General features: G+C 49.2%; 1 protein-coding gene across 1 annotated transcript; it reads right to left on the bottom strand.

Annotated features, from left to right (window-relative positions):
- Positions 1–836: 836 nt before the first annotated feature.
- Positions 837–9552, bottom strand: unc13d (unc-13 homolog D (C. elegans); the record flags this gene model as incomplete). Its single annotated transcript, XM_080021678.1, has 32 exons — positions 837–980; positions 1136–1368; positions 1825–1948; positions 2035–2155; positions 2260–2343; positions 2707–2778; positions 3087–3201; positions 3453–3532; positions 3627–3701; positions 3837–4043; positions 4136–4231; positions 4349–4504; positions 4963–5083; positions 5170–5300; positions 5436–5487; positions 5572–5669; positions 5771–5827; positions 5912–6002; positions 6094–6215; positions 6598–6715; positions 6817–6917; positions 7014–7106; positions 7262–7366; positions 7547–7616; positions 7915–7986; positions 8074–8118; positions 8236–8416; positions 8512–8578; positions 8730–8789; positions 9160–9267; positions 9368–9424; positions 9535–9552. 32 exons carry the CDS (start codon positions 9550–9552, stop codon positions 865–867), a joined length of 3246 nt encoding a protein of 1081 aa, XP_079877804.1. The 3' UTR covers positions 837–864.
- Between the last annotated feature and the right edge of the window lie 4498 nt (positions 9553–14050).

The raw sequence follows: 14050 nt of genomic DNA on the forward strand, positions 1-14050 counted from the left end.
CTAGACCGTGTTCACCGTAAGACGGACATAACAAAGTCTCTTAGATTTAATGGGTTAGTCGTGTATTGGACTTCATTCCGACAGCTATCCCATAATGCTACAGCCAAAGGGGGGGGGGGGGGGCACAATACCACTCTGCTGGTAGTGCATGTTTATAGAGTATACTGTTGCCTTTTTATTTTTTCATCTGTTATTTTCTAAATTTTTTTTCAGCTTTGTAGCAAAGAAAATGTTTAAAATCAGTAATTACTGTTTGATAATGTTCACGGGATATTTAATAATTCTTTAAAAACAGATGTTGTCCTGTTTAGGGACTCTCAGGTTTTGTGTGTTATTCCATGTGAACTGGACAAGGGGGGAGCGCCTTAACACAATCAAGACAAATGTACTCAGCAAAACATGTGTAGTCTTTGAAATTACATATATATTTTTTCATTTTTTTTTCTAGTGCTTTCCATGTTAAAAACAGGTTATGGCTCTTTTTTTTCTTTTTTTTAATTTTTATTTTATTTTTGCAGCCGTGTTTTGTTTTCGTTGTAATCGCTCAAATTTTCACAGTATGTCAAAGGTAGTCTCTTATATATGTACATAGTTCTGTCATGTCATTACTATTCTCTTGCACTGATTTGACAATGAATCACCCACATGCAGGTCTGTGTGCATGTGTGTGTCGGGGGTGATTTCTAGGATAGATAATACTCATGATCACTGTGATCCCTGGTAAACTCAATGCTCTGCATACCGTCCAGAATACCGGCAACTCATCCAACACCAGTGTTTCAGTCTGTGTGGATTTTTGGTATACACCAATAAAGCAAATTGTATATTTTTAGAACTGTGTGTGTGTGCGTGCGTATGTGTGTTTTAAGGTTGCTGAATTCCCTCCTGGGACTGCTTCTCCCTCTGTCGCCGCCTCTTCACAAAAGCCTGCGCCTCCCTCTCGCCCCTTCTGGACTCCAATAATTTCAGAATGCAGTCATCTAGTGGTGGGGGGAGGGGTAGATCAATTCAATCAACTGGAATGGATTTCCAAAGTATTTTGCTGAATCTGAAACTTAGCGATAGCGGGTTTACATGGGAGTCCCCTATTTCGGCATGAGATTTAGGGAAAACGCGAATATCTTGAGACCTGTACCGTTGGGTAAGGGGTGCGTGAGAGGCAGGCGGATCTGGGCAGGTTCGACATCGGGCTGGTAGGCGGCGCCGTCTACCGCCGCCTCATCCCTTCTACCGCCCCCGACTCCGGGTATGGCCTTCAGGGCCAGGAAGGCCTCCCCTTCAAAGTCATCTGACGTCAGGGTGTCGTAGTCCAGGACCGTCACCACCAGGCACGCCCCCGGAGCCTGGCACTGCTCCACCGACACCAGGCTGTGGAACGGGGAGAGGAGGAGTGGGTTGTTTCATGGAATCGCAGAAGGAAAGTTTAATACTGCTGTGAGGGGTGAAGATATGAGGAGAGCGTGAATTGTCACACCTTTCTCACCAGTAACACCAACACCAACTCAACACAAACGGGGGAACAACGTAGGCTATGGAGATGTATCAGGCAGAAACGCAAAACAATCCAACTCATACCTGTGGAATGCTGCCCTAGGGTAACAGCTGATGAGCACAGGATTTAACAGCACACCCAACATGGCATCTCATGGATTTAAGAAAACAACTACCGCTGCCAGCCTACTATGCAAAACTGGTTATCCCAATCTCATCTGCCCTAGACCATGGCAGTATTGGCAGCGGCAGGACGCAGGAGCAGGTCGAAACTCCCGAGCGCGACTCGACAAGACAGCAGCGGCAGAATGAAAGCCAGCGCTGGTGACGTACAACTCGAAAGCCTCTTCGAAAAGGGGGTTGAGGTCGCAGCGCTTGATCTGAGTGCGGCGGGGCTCCACCTCGGAGAAGACGTGCCGCGGCTCCAGACACAGCTGCACGAAGGGGTCGCTGGAACCTGCGGAGCCAGCACAGTCCCGGGGTTACACGCTATTGGGGTTTGTGCGCAATCGAGGTGTTTCCGTGCGTTCCCGCGCCTGTCACCGTTCGAGTCCATGGGCAGCAGGCCGGCGGCGTTCAGCACCTCCACGCGCAGCCGGTGGTCGGATCTCCTGTAGGACGTCAGCAGCGTGACGGCGCCGTACTTCTCCCCGCTGTAAACGTTCTGCGGTGGACAAGGCGGGGGCAACGGGTAAATCAACGGGGGGAGGACAGGGGGACGGGGATGTTCCGCAAAATCGTGACGTGCGCGGACCCTTGCGCTCTCACCTGCTCCAACACTTTCCTCTCGAGGAACTTCTCCACCAGCTTCTGGCTGCTGAGCACGTTGTGCGTCAAGTGGGCCTTCAGGGTCTGAGCGGAGAGAGGAGAGGAAGGGAAGAAAGACGAGAGTTGGAGCGCGGTCTTTCGGTCGGAGATGGAGAATCCAGGTCGCGAACTTACAAAGTTGTAAGTTGCGAACTTACAAACAGGCCAAAGTTAATTAGGTTAACCACAATTAATATTTCGTTTGTTTTTTTCCTTTTTTAGAGCACACATTTTCTATAACGCCTATACTGTCTATAAACCCTATTTATTCAAATATATCACATTTACAGCGCTTCTCTTTTTGATGGTGCTGATTTGCCGACGTTTCCTGAATCAGACCCAACTGCAGTACAACCGACTCGAGGTGCCCTGAACCTGACTGTGGATGGAGGATCCTCCTGTACTCACCTTATACTCGTCCGAGTGCAGGGTTTCCAAAGGGAGTCCATTACCCTCGGCGTGGAAGCACTGTTCGAGGCACTGACGCACGCGCGCACACACACACGCACACACACACGCACGCGCACGCACGCACACACACACACACACACACACACACACACACACACACACACTATTAGAAATCAAAGAATCTAAAACCCGATGTAAAGAAATTACACAACGTCAATATCAGCCCCACGACGTGCGACACGCAAGATACTGGGTGAGGTCATTCCCATGGGATGAATTCCTTCGGCTATTCAAACAGGGAGGCTGCTTCTAAACAGCGGAGACCTTGGCGGCGTCTCCACCGCGGCTCTTTTGAGAGATAAGACTCGCCGACTGACCTGCAGAGTGTAGAGCAATCTCTGACAGAACACCATGAGGCCTTCCCTCTGCTGGTGCTGAGTAGCCACCTGGTGGAGGATCTTCACCGAGTTGATCCACAGGGGGCTCAGCAGGCTGGACAGAGAGAATACACCGTTGTGAGGGCGAGGGTGTGAGCCAGCGCGAACGGGACAAAAACACAAAAAAAAAAACTGCACTTGAAAACAACTGGAGTAAACCCCAAAAACTGTTGTTGTTCTACATGCTACCCTGGAAGATACATGTGAACGAAGCTTTCTGTTGCAGTTCAATGATTTTTTTTTTTTAACCCTCCTCAATGCGTGGATCCACAGGGTGACGCTGTGTGCGGCCAGGGAGCTCAGTACCTGTTGAAGTTCTCCTGAACCAGATTTTTATTCATGTAGTGTAGCTCCTTCTCCAGGTAGCGCATCAGGGGCACCACGGCCTGTAAAAAGCAAAAACCGTGAGGAGGCCCGAATGACAAAAGGGAGCAGCCGTCTGGAGCGGCGCGAGCGCGTCAGTGCTGATGTGGGTCTTACATCCTCTGTGGACTTGGAGGGAATCCTGCTCCTGGTCGACATGCTCTTCACGTGGGTCTCGATGTCTGTGTTGAGCTGGATTCAGACAGCGGTGAGAAAAAAAAAAAAAAAGTCTGTCACTCCAAAAAAAATCGCCCCCTCTCTCTGTCTCTGTCTCTCTCTCTCTCGATAAACTCAACAGCCTTCCGCGTCCACTCCCACGCCCCCTACCTGTTTCCCCAGCGTGTCCAGAGCCGAGCGGATCTCCCGGCTCAGGACGGCCTGCGCCTGCTGCAGCTGGCTGTGCAGTGTGTTGTGGAACTGGCTCTCCCCGATCGTGTGGCGGGTGCGGTCCTGCAGCCCGGCCCAGTTCAGCTGGGTGGGGAGACGGGTGAGGATGGAGCGCAGGTGCTCCAGGTCGTTCACTACGACGCACAGCTGTGGAGAGGTGGAGAGGGAGAGGGAGAGCGTGAGGGAGAGCGTGAGGCACGATGTGAGGTCTTGCAACCTTCCCGCTCTTCTCTCCTCACCATGTTGATGGCCACGCCGTGGTCGGAGTGCTCCGAGAGCACCCTGACTCGCTCCTTCAGGATCTGGCAATAGGTCACCACAATCTTACACAGGTCCTGAAAAACACACGTGGACACACTCAGGAAGTTAGACGGCGGGTTCCACGGCAACACTTAGAATTACCGTCGGGGCGATGTTACCCACGCGGCATGGCACATGACTCCCTGGCGTACCTCCGTGAGCTTGACCATGAGCATGAAGGCCTCCTCGGGGTCCGGCCAGGAGAGCTGCTCCCACAGCTGGCAGACGGGCTGGATGCAGGCCACCAGGTCCACGGCCGAGGAACTGTGTTTGACGGGCACCGAGCCCATGGACTGCAGCGGCTGCAGCTGCGAAGACGGCCGCCGCCAGATTAAATTCGAATAAAAGCCGAACGAGGCGTCGGAATGACCGAGCGGTCGGGAAATTACGAGTTCAGGATTGATTTCACCATCTGGTTTGTGTGTGAGCCTCCTTGCACCCGCTGCACAATTTTGGAAAAATGCCAGGAACGGCCACATCGCCCCGATTGCCCCATTGCGCGGCTGATACTAATAACTCGGGTTGATGATCGAAAAATAAGGTTCAAGTAAAAAAAAAAAGGGGAGTGTTCCTTTAAGGTTAGGAGCATGATTTTTATGTTTCATATTAGAACAGTTACATATAGTAAATCAATGTACAGCTTCTAGTGCGCAGTACCGCTTAAAAAAAAACGGGGGCAAACACTTTGTGTGCTAGGATTGGGCCTATGGATACAAAAAAAAGTTGCTATGAAATGATAGGGTGACGCGCAGTGCAGATGTCTCACCTGATCCACCTGCACGGCTCTCTCCACCCGGTCCTGGGTGGTGCTGAAAGCCTGGTTCAGCCAGTAGGGAAGAGCCTCTCGGAACGCTTCATGGAAGTTTGTCAGCTCTAATACCTTTCCCCTGAAACAGCAGGAGTAGAACCACAGATGACGAGACCTCGCGTGTGGTCAGTGGAGTTGTGCGACCACATCGAAGGGACCTTCTACCTATTCTGCTGGAAGGCTTTGTCTCTGTGGATGGCCTGGAGGCTCATGTAGAGCGGGAAGAGGCTGTTCGCCAGCGTCTGCTCCATCTGGCCGTCGGACAGAGACAAGGTGCTCCTCACCTCCTCAGAGAGCTATGGCGGACGGCACCGAGGAGACGAGGGAAGGGAAGAGAGAGAGAGGAGGAGGAGGAGGAGACGGAGGAGGCAGTCAGCCGTGCCCCACAGTCACGCCGATTTCACTCCAAAAAAAAAATAAGACCTGCTCACCAAGGAATCCAGCTTCTGGTAGACCACGGTGAACACGTCCAGCTGCACGGCGCTGTAGAGAACAGAGGGACGCGCCCGTGGGGAAAACAGGTCGCAAACATCTGCAACGATCGCTAAAATGTGTGTTTATCCTGACCTGACAAACACCCTGTTCCAGACGTTCTTGTTGTGCTTGATGTCTTCTTGCACTTCTCCGATCAACCTGGAGAGTGCGCTCACAATCTCTGACACGTCCTGGGATTGACGGAATAAAGGGTGCGAAAGCGAACAGCGAGAGGTTACACGATGTGAAAAGTAGAGACAACCCAACGCAGAGTCACAAAGTCATCGTCTACCTTGGTCATTGGTTGGTGCAAACTCTTTTTGATGGCAAACCAATCCTGTGTACCTGTCTGAAGAACAAACCAGAGTGTCGTGACTCAATAAAAAAAAACAACAATATTTGACGGAAGCGACTCGACGTGACGGCCACGGACCTGCACGGCGTCGCTGACCTGGTCCTGCAGCTCAAACCGATCCGGGTTCAGTTTCTGAAACGCCCGCGTCTTGCAGATCTGGACCAGGACCCTGCGCGAGAATGTCAAACATGATCGACCGCTAGATCCGTTTCCTGCGTTCAGTCCTATCGACAGACGATCAGCTCCGTTACGGGGCGTACCTGAGCAGCGTGTGCAGTCTCGGAGTAGCACTCTGCGTCGGGGGGAAGATGTCTCTGTATTTGGACACCAGACACAGTCCGTGCTGCAGGAAACTGTGCAGAGAGTCCCCAAGTTCCCGTTTCTACGCAGGCATGACATAATACTGTGGATTGACATTGTGCGTGAAGGACATTCCCCCCTTTAGGTATGCTCAGATGGTCCTGGGAAGAATCCTTTCAAGTCATTATGGTCTTTAACGGTCTTAACTCTCGACTGTCGCCGTGGTTCCAGAGCCGTGAAAGGAAAAAAAAGCTGAAGGGTCATAATATGTTCATTCGGGGGGTTGTGATGAGGAGAGCGCGCGTGGCCCTCCAACTCTCTCCTGATAGAGTCAATTTAAAAACAAACCCCCCTTGAAATCATACAGATTATTTTTTTGATCTCAAGCAGCCACTGGAATTGACAAACAGATAGCGCACATGAAGGTGTCAAGTCGGGAAGTATAATAATAATAATAGCTGTACCTGGAGGTAAGGCAGCTCCTGCTGGTGCCAGTGATACTCTATACTGGTGAGCTGCTGGAACAACACGGAGGAGTCCACCTCTAAGCTCCGGTACAGTTTACTGTACGCCACCCACTTCCTATTGGCGGGGGAAGGACGAAACACTCACCTTTACCCAAAGAAACAGTATACTACAGTGTGTGTCTGTGTGCGTATGTTGGGTGTTGAGTTGAGGTTTACGCCAGGTCCTGGAGAAAGGGCGACAGGTTGTTCTGGGTGGCGTAGAGCTCGAGCAGGGTCTGGCCCTCGCCGCTCAGCTCCCCCTTCCATGGAACGCTGTCCTAATGGGTGGGGGCAGGGGCACAAAGCTTTTTTTTTCACACGAGAGGCCGGACGGACGGCGTCTGAGAACCCAGATGAGGGTTGAGACTGCGTACCTGCTGCTTGGCGATGTAGGACTGGACAAACTGCTGCAGGATGCCGCAGTAGTTGACGTATGCACTTCGACCGGCGCTCAGCGTCTCGTCTCTCTGACGCACATGTCAAATACGCAGCGTTTGGTGTAATTCAAATAATAAACTGTCCACTATGTTTTTCCGGCTTTCTGAGGGATAACCTAAAACAGCATGGATCGTCAACCAGTGTTGGTCGTGGGGTGGGTGGCTGGGTACCGTAGAACTCTCACCTCTTTGTGTATGAACTTGAGGTTCAGGTGGCACTGGCCTCGGTCGGGATAAGTCTCCGTCCTCGGCTCCAGATCGTACCAGTGATCTTCCGAACAGTGTAAATCCTGAGAAATGGTACTTAGTATTAAGTATTTATGTTAGAAACGGCTCCAGATGAGAACGTGATCATTGGCATAGATGCAGAAGTATGCCGAATACTGAAAGAGGTATTCCAAATAATCACTTTGACACATGGCGAGTTAAAAGTTAAGAAAATAGTCATAGGAAATTGGAAAATATAACACCTTCAGTTTTAAGACAATCTTCCCCAGAAAGTCATCCTCTCCCTTCTCCTTTTTGGCGTCCTTGAGCATCCTGAGTAATAATAATAATAATCATGATTATTATTAATAATAATCATAACAATATCACACTTTATTAATCCCCAGTGGAAATTCAGAAAGCATAATAATATAATAATTATGATATAAAAATAATTCCACACATAAAATAATAATAACAAAAACAACAACAACAACAATAATTATAATAATAATAATAATATATTAAAAAAAAAAAAAAAAAAAATAATAATAATAACAAATACATGTTTTAAATGTTGCACCTATCTATTGATGAGAATTTGCCTCTTAAATCTCAAAAAGCGAAATACCTTCTTAAACTATGGAAGTTCGTTTTGAGATCCTCTAGTTTCTGGGCGAGAGACACCTCTTCGTCCTTGTCCCTGCAGGCGACAATACAAAGGACAATAAACTGACGGGTAATAAAAGGGGGGAAGGAAACAACATTGGGATGTGAACAGCCATCTCACCACATCTCCAGGTGGAAGCTGACTCCTTCTGTGGAGTCAAACTCGCTGGGGTTTTTTTGGAGGGGGGGGGGGGGGGGGTGGGAAAGAAAAGTCACCGCACAAATTCAGATGTGGGGAAAAAAAAAAAAAAAACGTCACCACCCGCCGCCGTCTCAGACTCACAGGACGAAGCTTTGGTTCCAGATGGGATTCAGGGTCTGCTGTTTGACCTCCGTTTTGCAGATTTTCTCGTCTGACACCGCGTCCTTCACCACGAATTTCAGGTGCTTGTTTCTGGAGCTCCGGGTGCGATTCTCGTTTTCGTCTTCCAGGATGGTCAGCAGGCAGTAGGGGTCGCTGAAGCCTGGGGGAGGGACGCGCCAGAGGGGTCGGATAAGCCTTGACAACCAAGAGAGACACTTCATTCTACCGGGCTGCGTCGAGCGGGACAACACTTACCACTTATATCCTTTCCCAGGATCCCCTTCGCTTCCTTCACGGTGGCCATCAGACAGTAGACTGGCGGCTGTGACGGTCAAACAAAACCATTTTTTGCGGCTCGGTACAAATACAGCCTCAAACGTCTCAGTGAGGCTGTGATCCAAACTACAGAGGGAAGGGGTCGAAGGGTTTGGCTTTTAAGGGTAATATCTCGCAAGGATGCGTCCTGACCTCACCTGGGTAGTCAGCACCTTCTGCGTCAAACTGCTGTGTTCCGACTCTGTCAACGTGAAAGCCTGGAGGGAGAGAGAGAGAGCGAGAGAGAGCGGGAGGACGAGGATCTTTCAGTTCCGGGCGCATTTTCAAGCTCTTTAGAGGATCGCGAGGAAATCTTGTCTGCGGATCAGGGTTGGTTTCATACGACGTACTGTATTACGTCTTAAATCTCAGCTCTCAAGGTGGGAGCCGGAATCCAGCGAGAATCCATAATAAGTCCTATTAGCGTGTGCAATGCTGTGATGGAAGGGAAGAAAAAAAAAGTCTCTCTGCTGTTCCTGTGATGTCGCCGGTCTCTTGGCGTATCCCTGCCATGAAGATAAGGTTTGTGTTTTGTGTTCATTTAGGTGGCGCAGGCTTCACCACGGGGTTTTTTTTGGTTTTTTTTACCTCCATGATGTAACAGCAAAGCTGTTCATTTGTGAAGACTTCGGCCGAGGACGGTTTTCCAAGTTTGTGAGCGATGGTGTAAAGCAGTTCCTTATACAAGGGCTTCAGCTGCAAACGCAAGACAAATAAAGACCCGTATCAGGCCATCAAATGATATCACACCGCAGTTTAAATCATCCCACTCCGTAAAGAAGGGGAAAAATAATACCTCCTGGTCTCTGTGTCTTCTCTCCTTCTCCCCTGGATTGTTATCCTCTTTGAAATCCTGAACACACAGATTCCCCATGTCAATTGTTGACGATGCGTACGCATTCAATTCAGCTTTCTGGGGTATTCATGTTGTTGATAAACATCACAAATGAGCTTCAACCGCACCCTCCTTCTTCTCGTCATCCCCAGTCTGCGCGTGGGCCCAGGCGAAAACTGACCGGCGGGAAAGGGAAAAAGGGCCTTTTATGATGAAGATAATTATAATGACGGGAGGACTCAAGATAATAAAGATGACATCTGGATGTCGGATTTGGGCTCCGCGCTCTCCAGGCGTTTCTCTCTACCTGTGTTTGTCTGACGGTGCCGGAGACGGGGGGCTGCAGAAACAGAAGAAAACACCATTTACAAGTTGACACACACACACACACACACACACACACACACACACACACACACACACACACACACACACAGACACACGCGCGCGGGCACACACGCACAAACACACACACATGCAACCTGACTGATGCCAGTTTTGAGCTTTTACTTTTAAGTCAAATTTTGGATTTAATTTAATGATATCGAAATCATATTCTCAATAAAGTCGTTTATAAATGTGTATTGTACAGTTTGTTATCTGATAGGATGAAGGAAAAGAGTACAATCAGGACTAGCTTTTTATATTAAATATCATCAATTAATTTTAAATGTTATGTTGCAAGAATTCTCAAGTGATTCACCAACATTATTTCAGCTTCTTCAAATGCAGTCTCTTCAATAACCTAGAACACCGTGTAAATTACTGTAGTGAACACTGCAGGGCTGTCGAAACAGTGGGGTTTTAGCGACAGAATGTGCCGCCATCTCTCATGCAATGGAGCCTTGCGAAGAACTTCCTCATTGTGGTGGATGGGGAAACTGAAATGTTCAATGTAGCAATCCCACCCCCGCGTCCCCAACCACACATTCAAATATAAAACTAGAGAAATAATAAAATCCTGTTCACCATTGTACACACACACATGCGCGTATACACACACACACACACACACACACACACACACACACACACGCGCAAAAGCTCTCTATAGACTGCGAATCCCAACAACAAACTAATAAACATGACTGAGGAGTCAACATCTGTTCTACTGATCTACCAGAACAAGAACAAAATATGACTCACGACCACATAAGAAGTCAAAAAAAGATTGCAGCATGACTTCCTATATCTATTCCGAGGATATGAATTTCTGAGTGTTTTGCTCAAAGAAAACAATCCTCCAATCCAGCAAACAACCCCTCGGTGGGGAGAGTTCGTCAAGATTGTGCAAATGCTGAAACAAATCAATCAACAGATGAATCAACGAATTAATCAAAAAAAAAAAAACACTCCTCCATTCCAAAAAGAATATGCTGTTACGTTAAGCACCACAACAGACATAGAGTAGGGCTGTCATTTGACTGTATGAATATATTATACACTATGACTTTATCACATGGCCTGGCATTGAAAACCAGATAAAGTGTTGAAAGAAAAGAAAATAAAGTAAAGTAAAATAAAACAAAACAAAACCAAACGTCCTCCCTACATGAACCCAACATCAGTGAGGAAAGCCTGGTCCCTACCTGATCCGCTGCCAGCAGCAGGTTGTCCCCTGTGGTGGTCGCCATGGCATCAAACGATAAATGCTTGTGTTTGGCGAGCTGGCGTCAGTGTCTGAGCGTCTGTGGGCGTGTATCTCCACGGACGGAGAAGAACAGGCTCCGAGAGGCTCTGGGGCTCTGATGCATACCACAGGAAGTCATCATTTCCTGTGAGAAGGTGTTGGCTGTGGCCTTTAACCAGTTCTTCGTTTTGGGGGCCTAGACTATTATAAAAGGAAGTTGCGGTAATCCCTAACTCGTTCGCTCTAATTCCTCACTGTTGCCTGCTTTAACATCCTCAGTGTTTAGGATTTATATTATTATTTCGGGTGTCAAGCACCGAAGGTTCAAACACTACGTCGTATTATTATTATTCCGGCACTTTTTCTAGATCTCCGTGTTCCCACAAATCTCTTAGTACAAAATTCGGCATATTCACAGACATCGGTCTCAATCTAAAATTGCGGACCAATCGGTTGCACTTTCCACACGGCCATATCTCGCACCCCGATCATCCCACCCTCACAGTCCTGGCGTCATATGAGGCGTCTCCTCGTGGTCTACAACTTTGATGTCGACACCATCGACTGCCCCCGAATAGATCTTTCGTCATTTTACATTTTTTGAAAGACAATCATTCGACGTCTCCTCCGAGGCCCTTTGTCCAATTTCAACCAGACCGATTTTGTTCAATTACTTTCGCTCCCATTTTTCTAAATTATCAAAAGAGTTTTTAAAATTCCTCTTAATACGGCCGCCACAGGTCCCAACGCATTGTGGGCATTGCTGCATAAACATGAAGAAGGCGTAGCTTCTGAACTCCTGCTCCAATTTTCACAAAACGTGGTTCCCAAGTCCAGTTTTCTCTACTGAATCTACTGACACGGGTTGCATCCAGTTGGCCTAAAGGGGGCGCTATACCAGAAAATTGATGAAAATGGTTACTAATCCGACAGTATACATTGTGTCTCAGATTTCAACAAAGCCAATGTGAGGACACTTGTGGCTGAAGGTTTTCTTACCACGATGGCTCCTTTTATGCATTAGGCATAAAGGTCTCTGCTGTCTCCAGACAGCTCCACTGAATAAAGCTGAAAGCCCCTTTAAACCAACCAAGCCTCAACTTGGTCCTGACAGGCTGTGGTCGGGCCACTCGGACACCCATCATACTTCACACCTCTCCGCTGTTGGAAGCAAGCCCTCTATAACGAAAAGAGAGGCGGCTTGAGCCCGCCGCTGGAGGTCATCCGCCATCGGGCCGGCATCTTCGGTTCCCTCCCCAATCGCTCCCATACTGCCCAAAGGCCTACGAGTGTCTTGGTGGAGGGCGATGAGGAAGGAATTGACTCTTCCGTCCTTAGGCGTTATTTGGAGGCCGCGCTCCCCCGCCTCGCTCTCCCTCAGCACCCACACCAGGTGGATCAGGAGAAGATGGCCGCGCACCAGGAGTTGCGGGACGCCCACGCGGCCCACTGGGGCTGGAGGAGGAGGGGGAAGGAGAAGAGCCAGGTCAGGAGGCACAAGATGCGATTGAACCAACCGTCCCAGGGGGCTTGCCACCAGGAGCCGCTGCGTCTCCTGGAGCAACTATGGCGAAGCTGGGGGGGTCCCTTGGGCAGACCCTGAACCCGCAGCTCCCTCTATGCTGTCCGGGGCGTATTTGATGGAGGCTGGGGATTGGACTCGCTGCCCCCGCGTGCCCTCCCGGTGCTGGAGGATTTCACCACGGAGGTAAGGCCGCCTTGGGGTGCTCCTCAGACGACGCGCTCCCCCATCCAGGCGTTCAGCCAGTGGTTGACCCTGTACACCGAACCGGAGTTGAGATACCCTGCGATGCCCCCCCCCCGAAGGAATCAGTAGCCGCTCACCTGTGCGCCTCCCTCACTGCGGAAAAGCCTCAGTTGCCATCCAAGGCATGTAGGGCCGATCCGGCGAAGAAGTCCTACAAGGCCGCAGGGCAGGCTGCAGCACTGCTCAACAACATCTGCCTGCTGCAGGCCTACCAGGCCAGGCTCCTACTGGACCTGGAGGGGAATGCCAACCCCTGAGACCTACGTGAAACTGCGCAAAGCCACCAACTTCTCCCTCGCGACAGCCAAGGGTGCAGCACAGGATGCAGGTTGTGTGATGGGGTTTTTGGTGGTGACACACCGCCACCTGTGGCTGAACCCCTCTCAGATATCTGAGAAGGAGAAGACCAGGCTCCGGTCAAGGTGTCGGTCTTTTCGGCTACGTTATTTGGTTGGTTAAAAGGGGCTTTCAGCTTTATTCAGTGGAGCTGTCTGGAGACAAGTTAAGGCATAGCGAGAACTCTCGTTCTTCATTCCTAGAACCAGGGTGGTAGCACAACCCAAACGTTTCATGGGCTCAAGCAAGATGAAGTCGATTGTCATAACAAGATGGCCGCCACAGGCCAATCAACATTCGGGGGCCTAAAGGTGGGGTTAAAGTTTGTCCAATCGTCACTGAACTTGTTGTGTGGAAAGTCCAAAGTCCAAAGTCCAATCGTACATTTCCGCCCACAGGGGGCGCTACGGTCATTATCTATTATCGACCATTGTGTGTGGTGTCAGATGATGCAGCTCCTCATGGAAAATTGTTTTCGGCGAGAAATTGTTTTTTATCAAGGTCACTTGTCCAATTTGTCCAGTTACGAAAGTCCAAACAAAATGACCGCCACCGCCAGAAACGTTTTGGCGAAAAAGCCGTAGCTTGCAAATGCTCCACCCGATGTGAACCGAACACGCTTTTCCAGACTCGGCGCATTATTTTACACTGCCCAACGGCCAGAGGTCATAGAGCACGCAAAAACGGATGCATCAACAGCTTTGCATTGCATGATCATCACTTGTACGTACGTTTCGTCCGACTTCTTTGGCGAGGCATCGGTTCCAGGCTTGACACTCGCCCTTGGCTGCCAACAGCTATATTTATAATTTGAATTATTATTTGTTATAATTAAAAAACGAGGAATATCGTTTTATAAATGTTTTTTATTTTAATTTTGTTGAAATGTTTTATTTTCATTTTACTTTAA

Source organism: Zeus faber (genome assembly GCF_960531495.2).
Source record: "Zeus faber genome assembly, chromosome: 20".
NCBI lineage: Eukaryota > Metazoa > Chordata > Actinopteri > Zeiformes > Zeidae > Zeus > Zeus faber.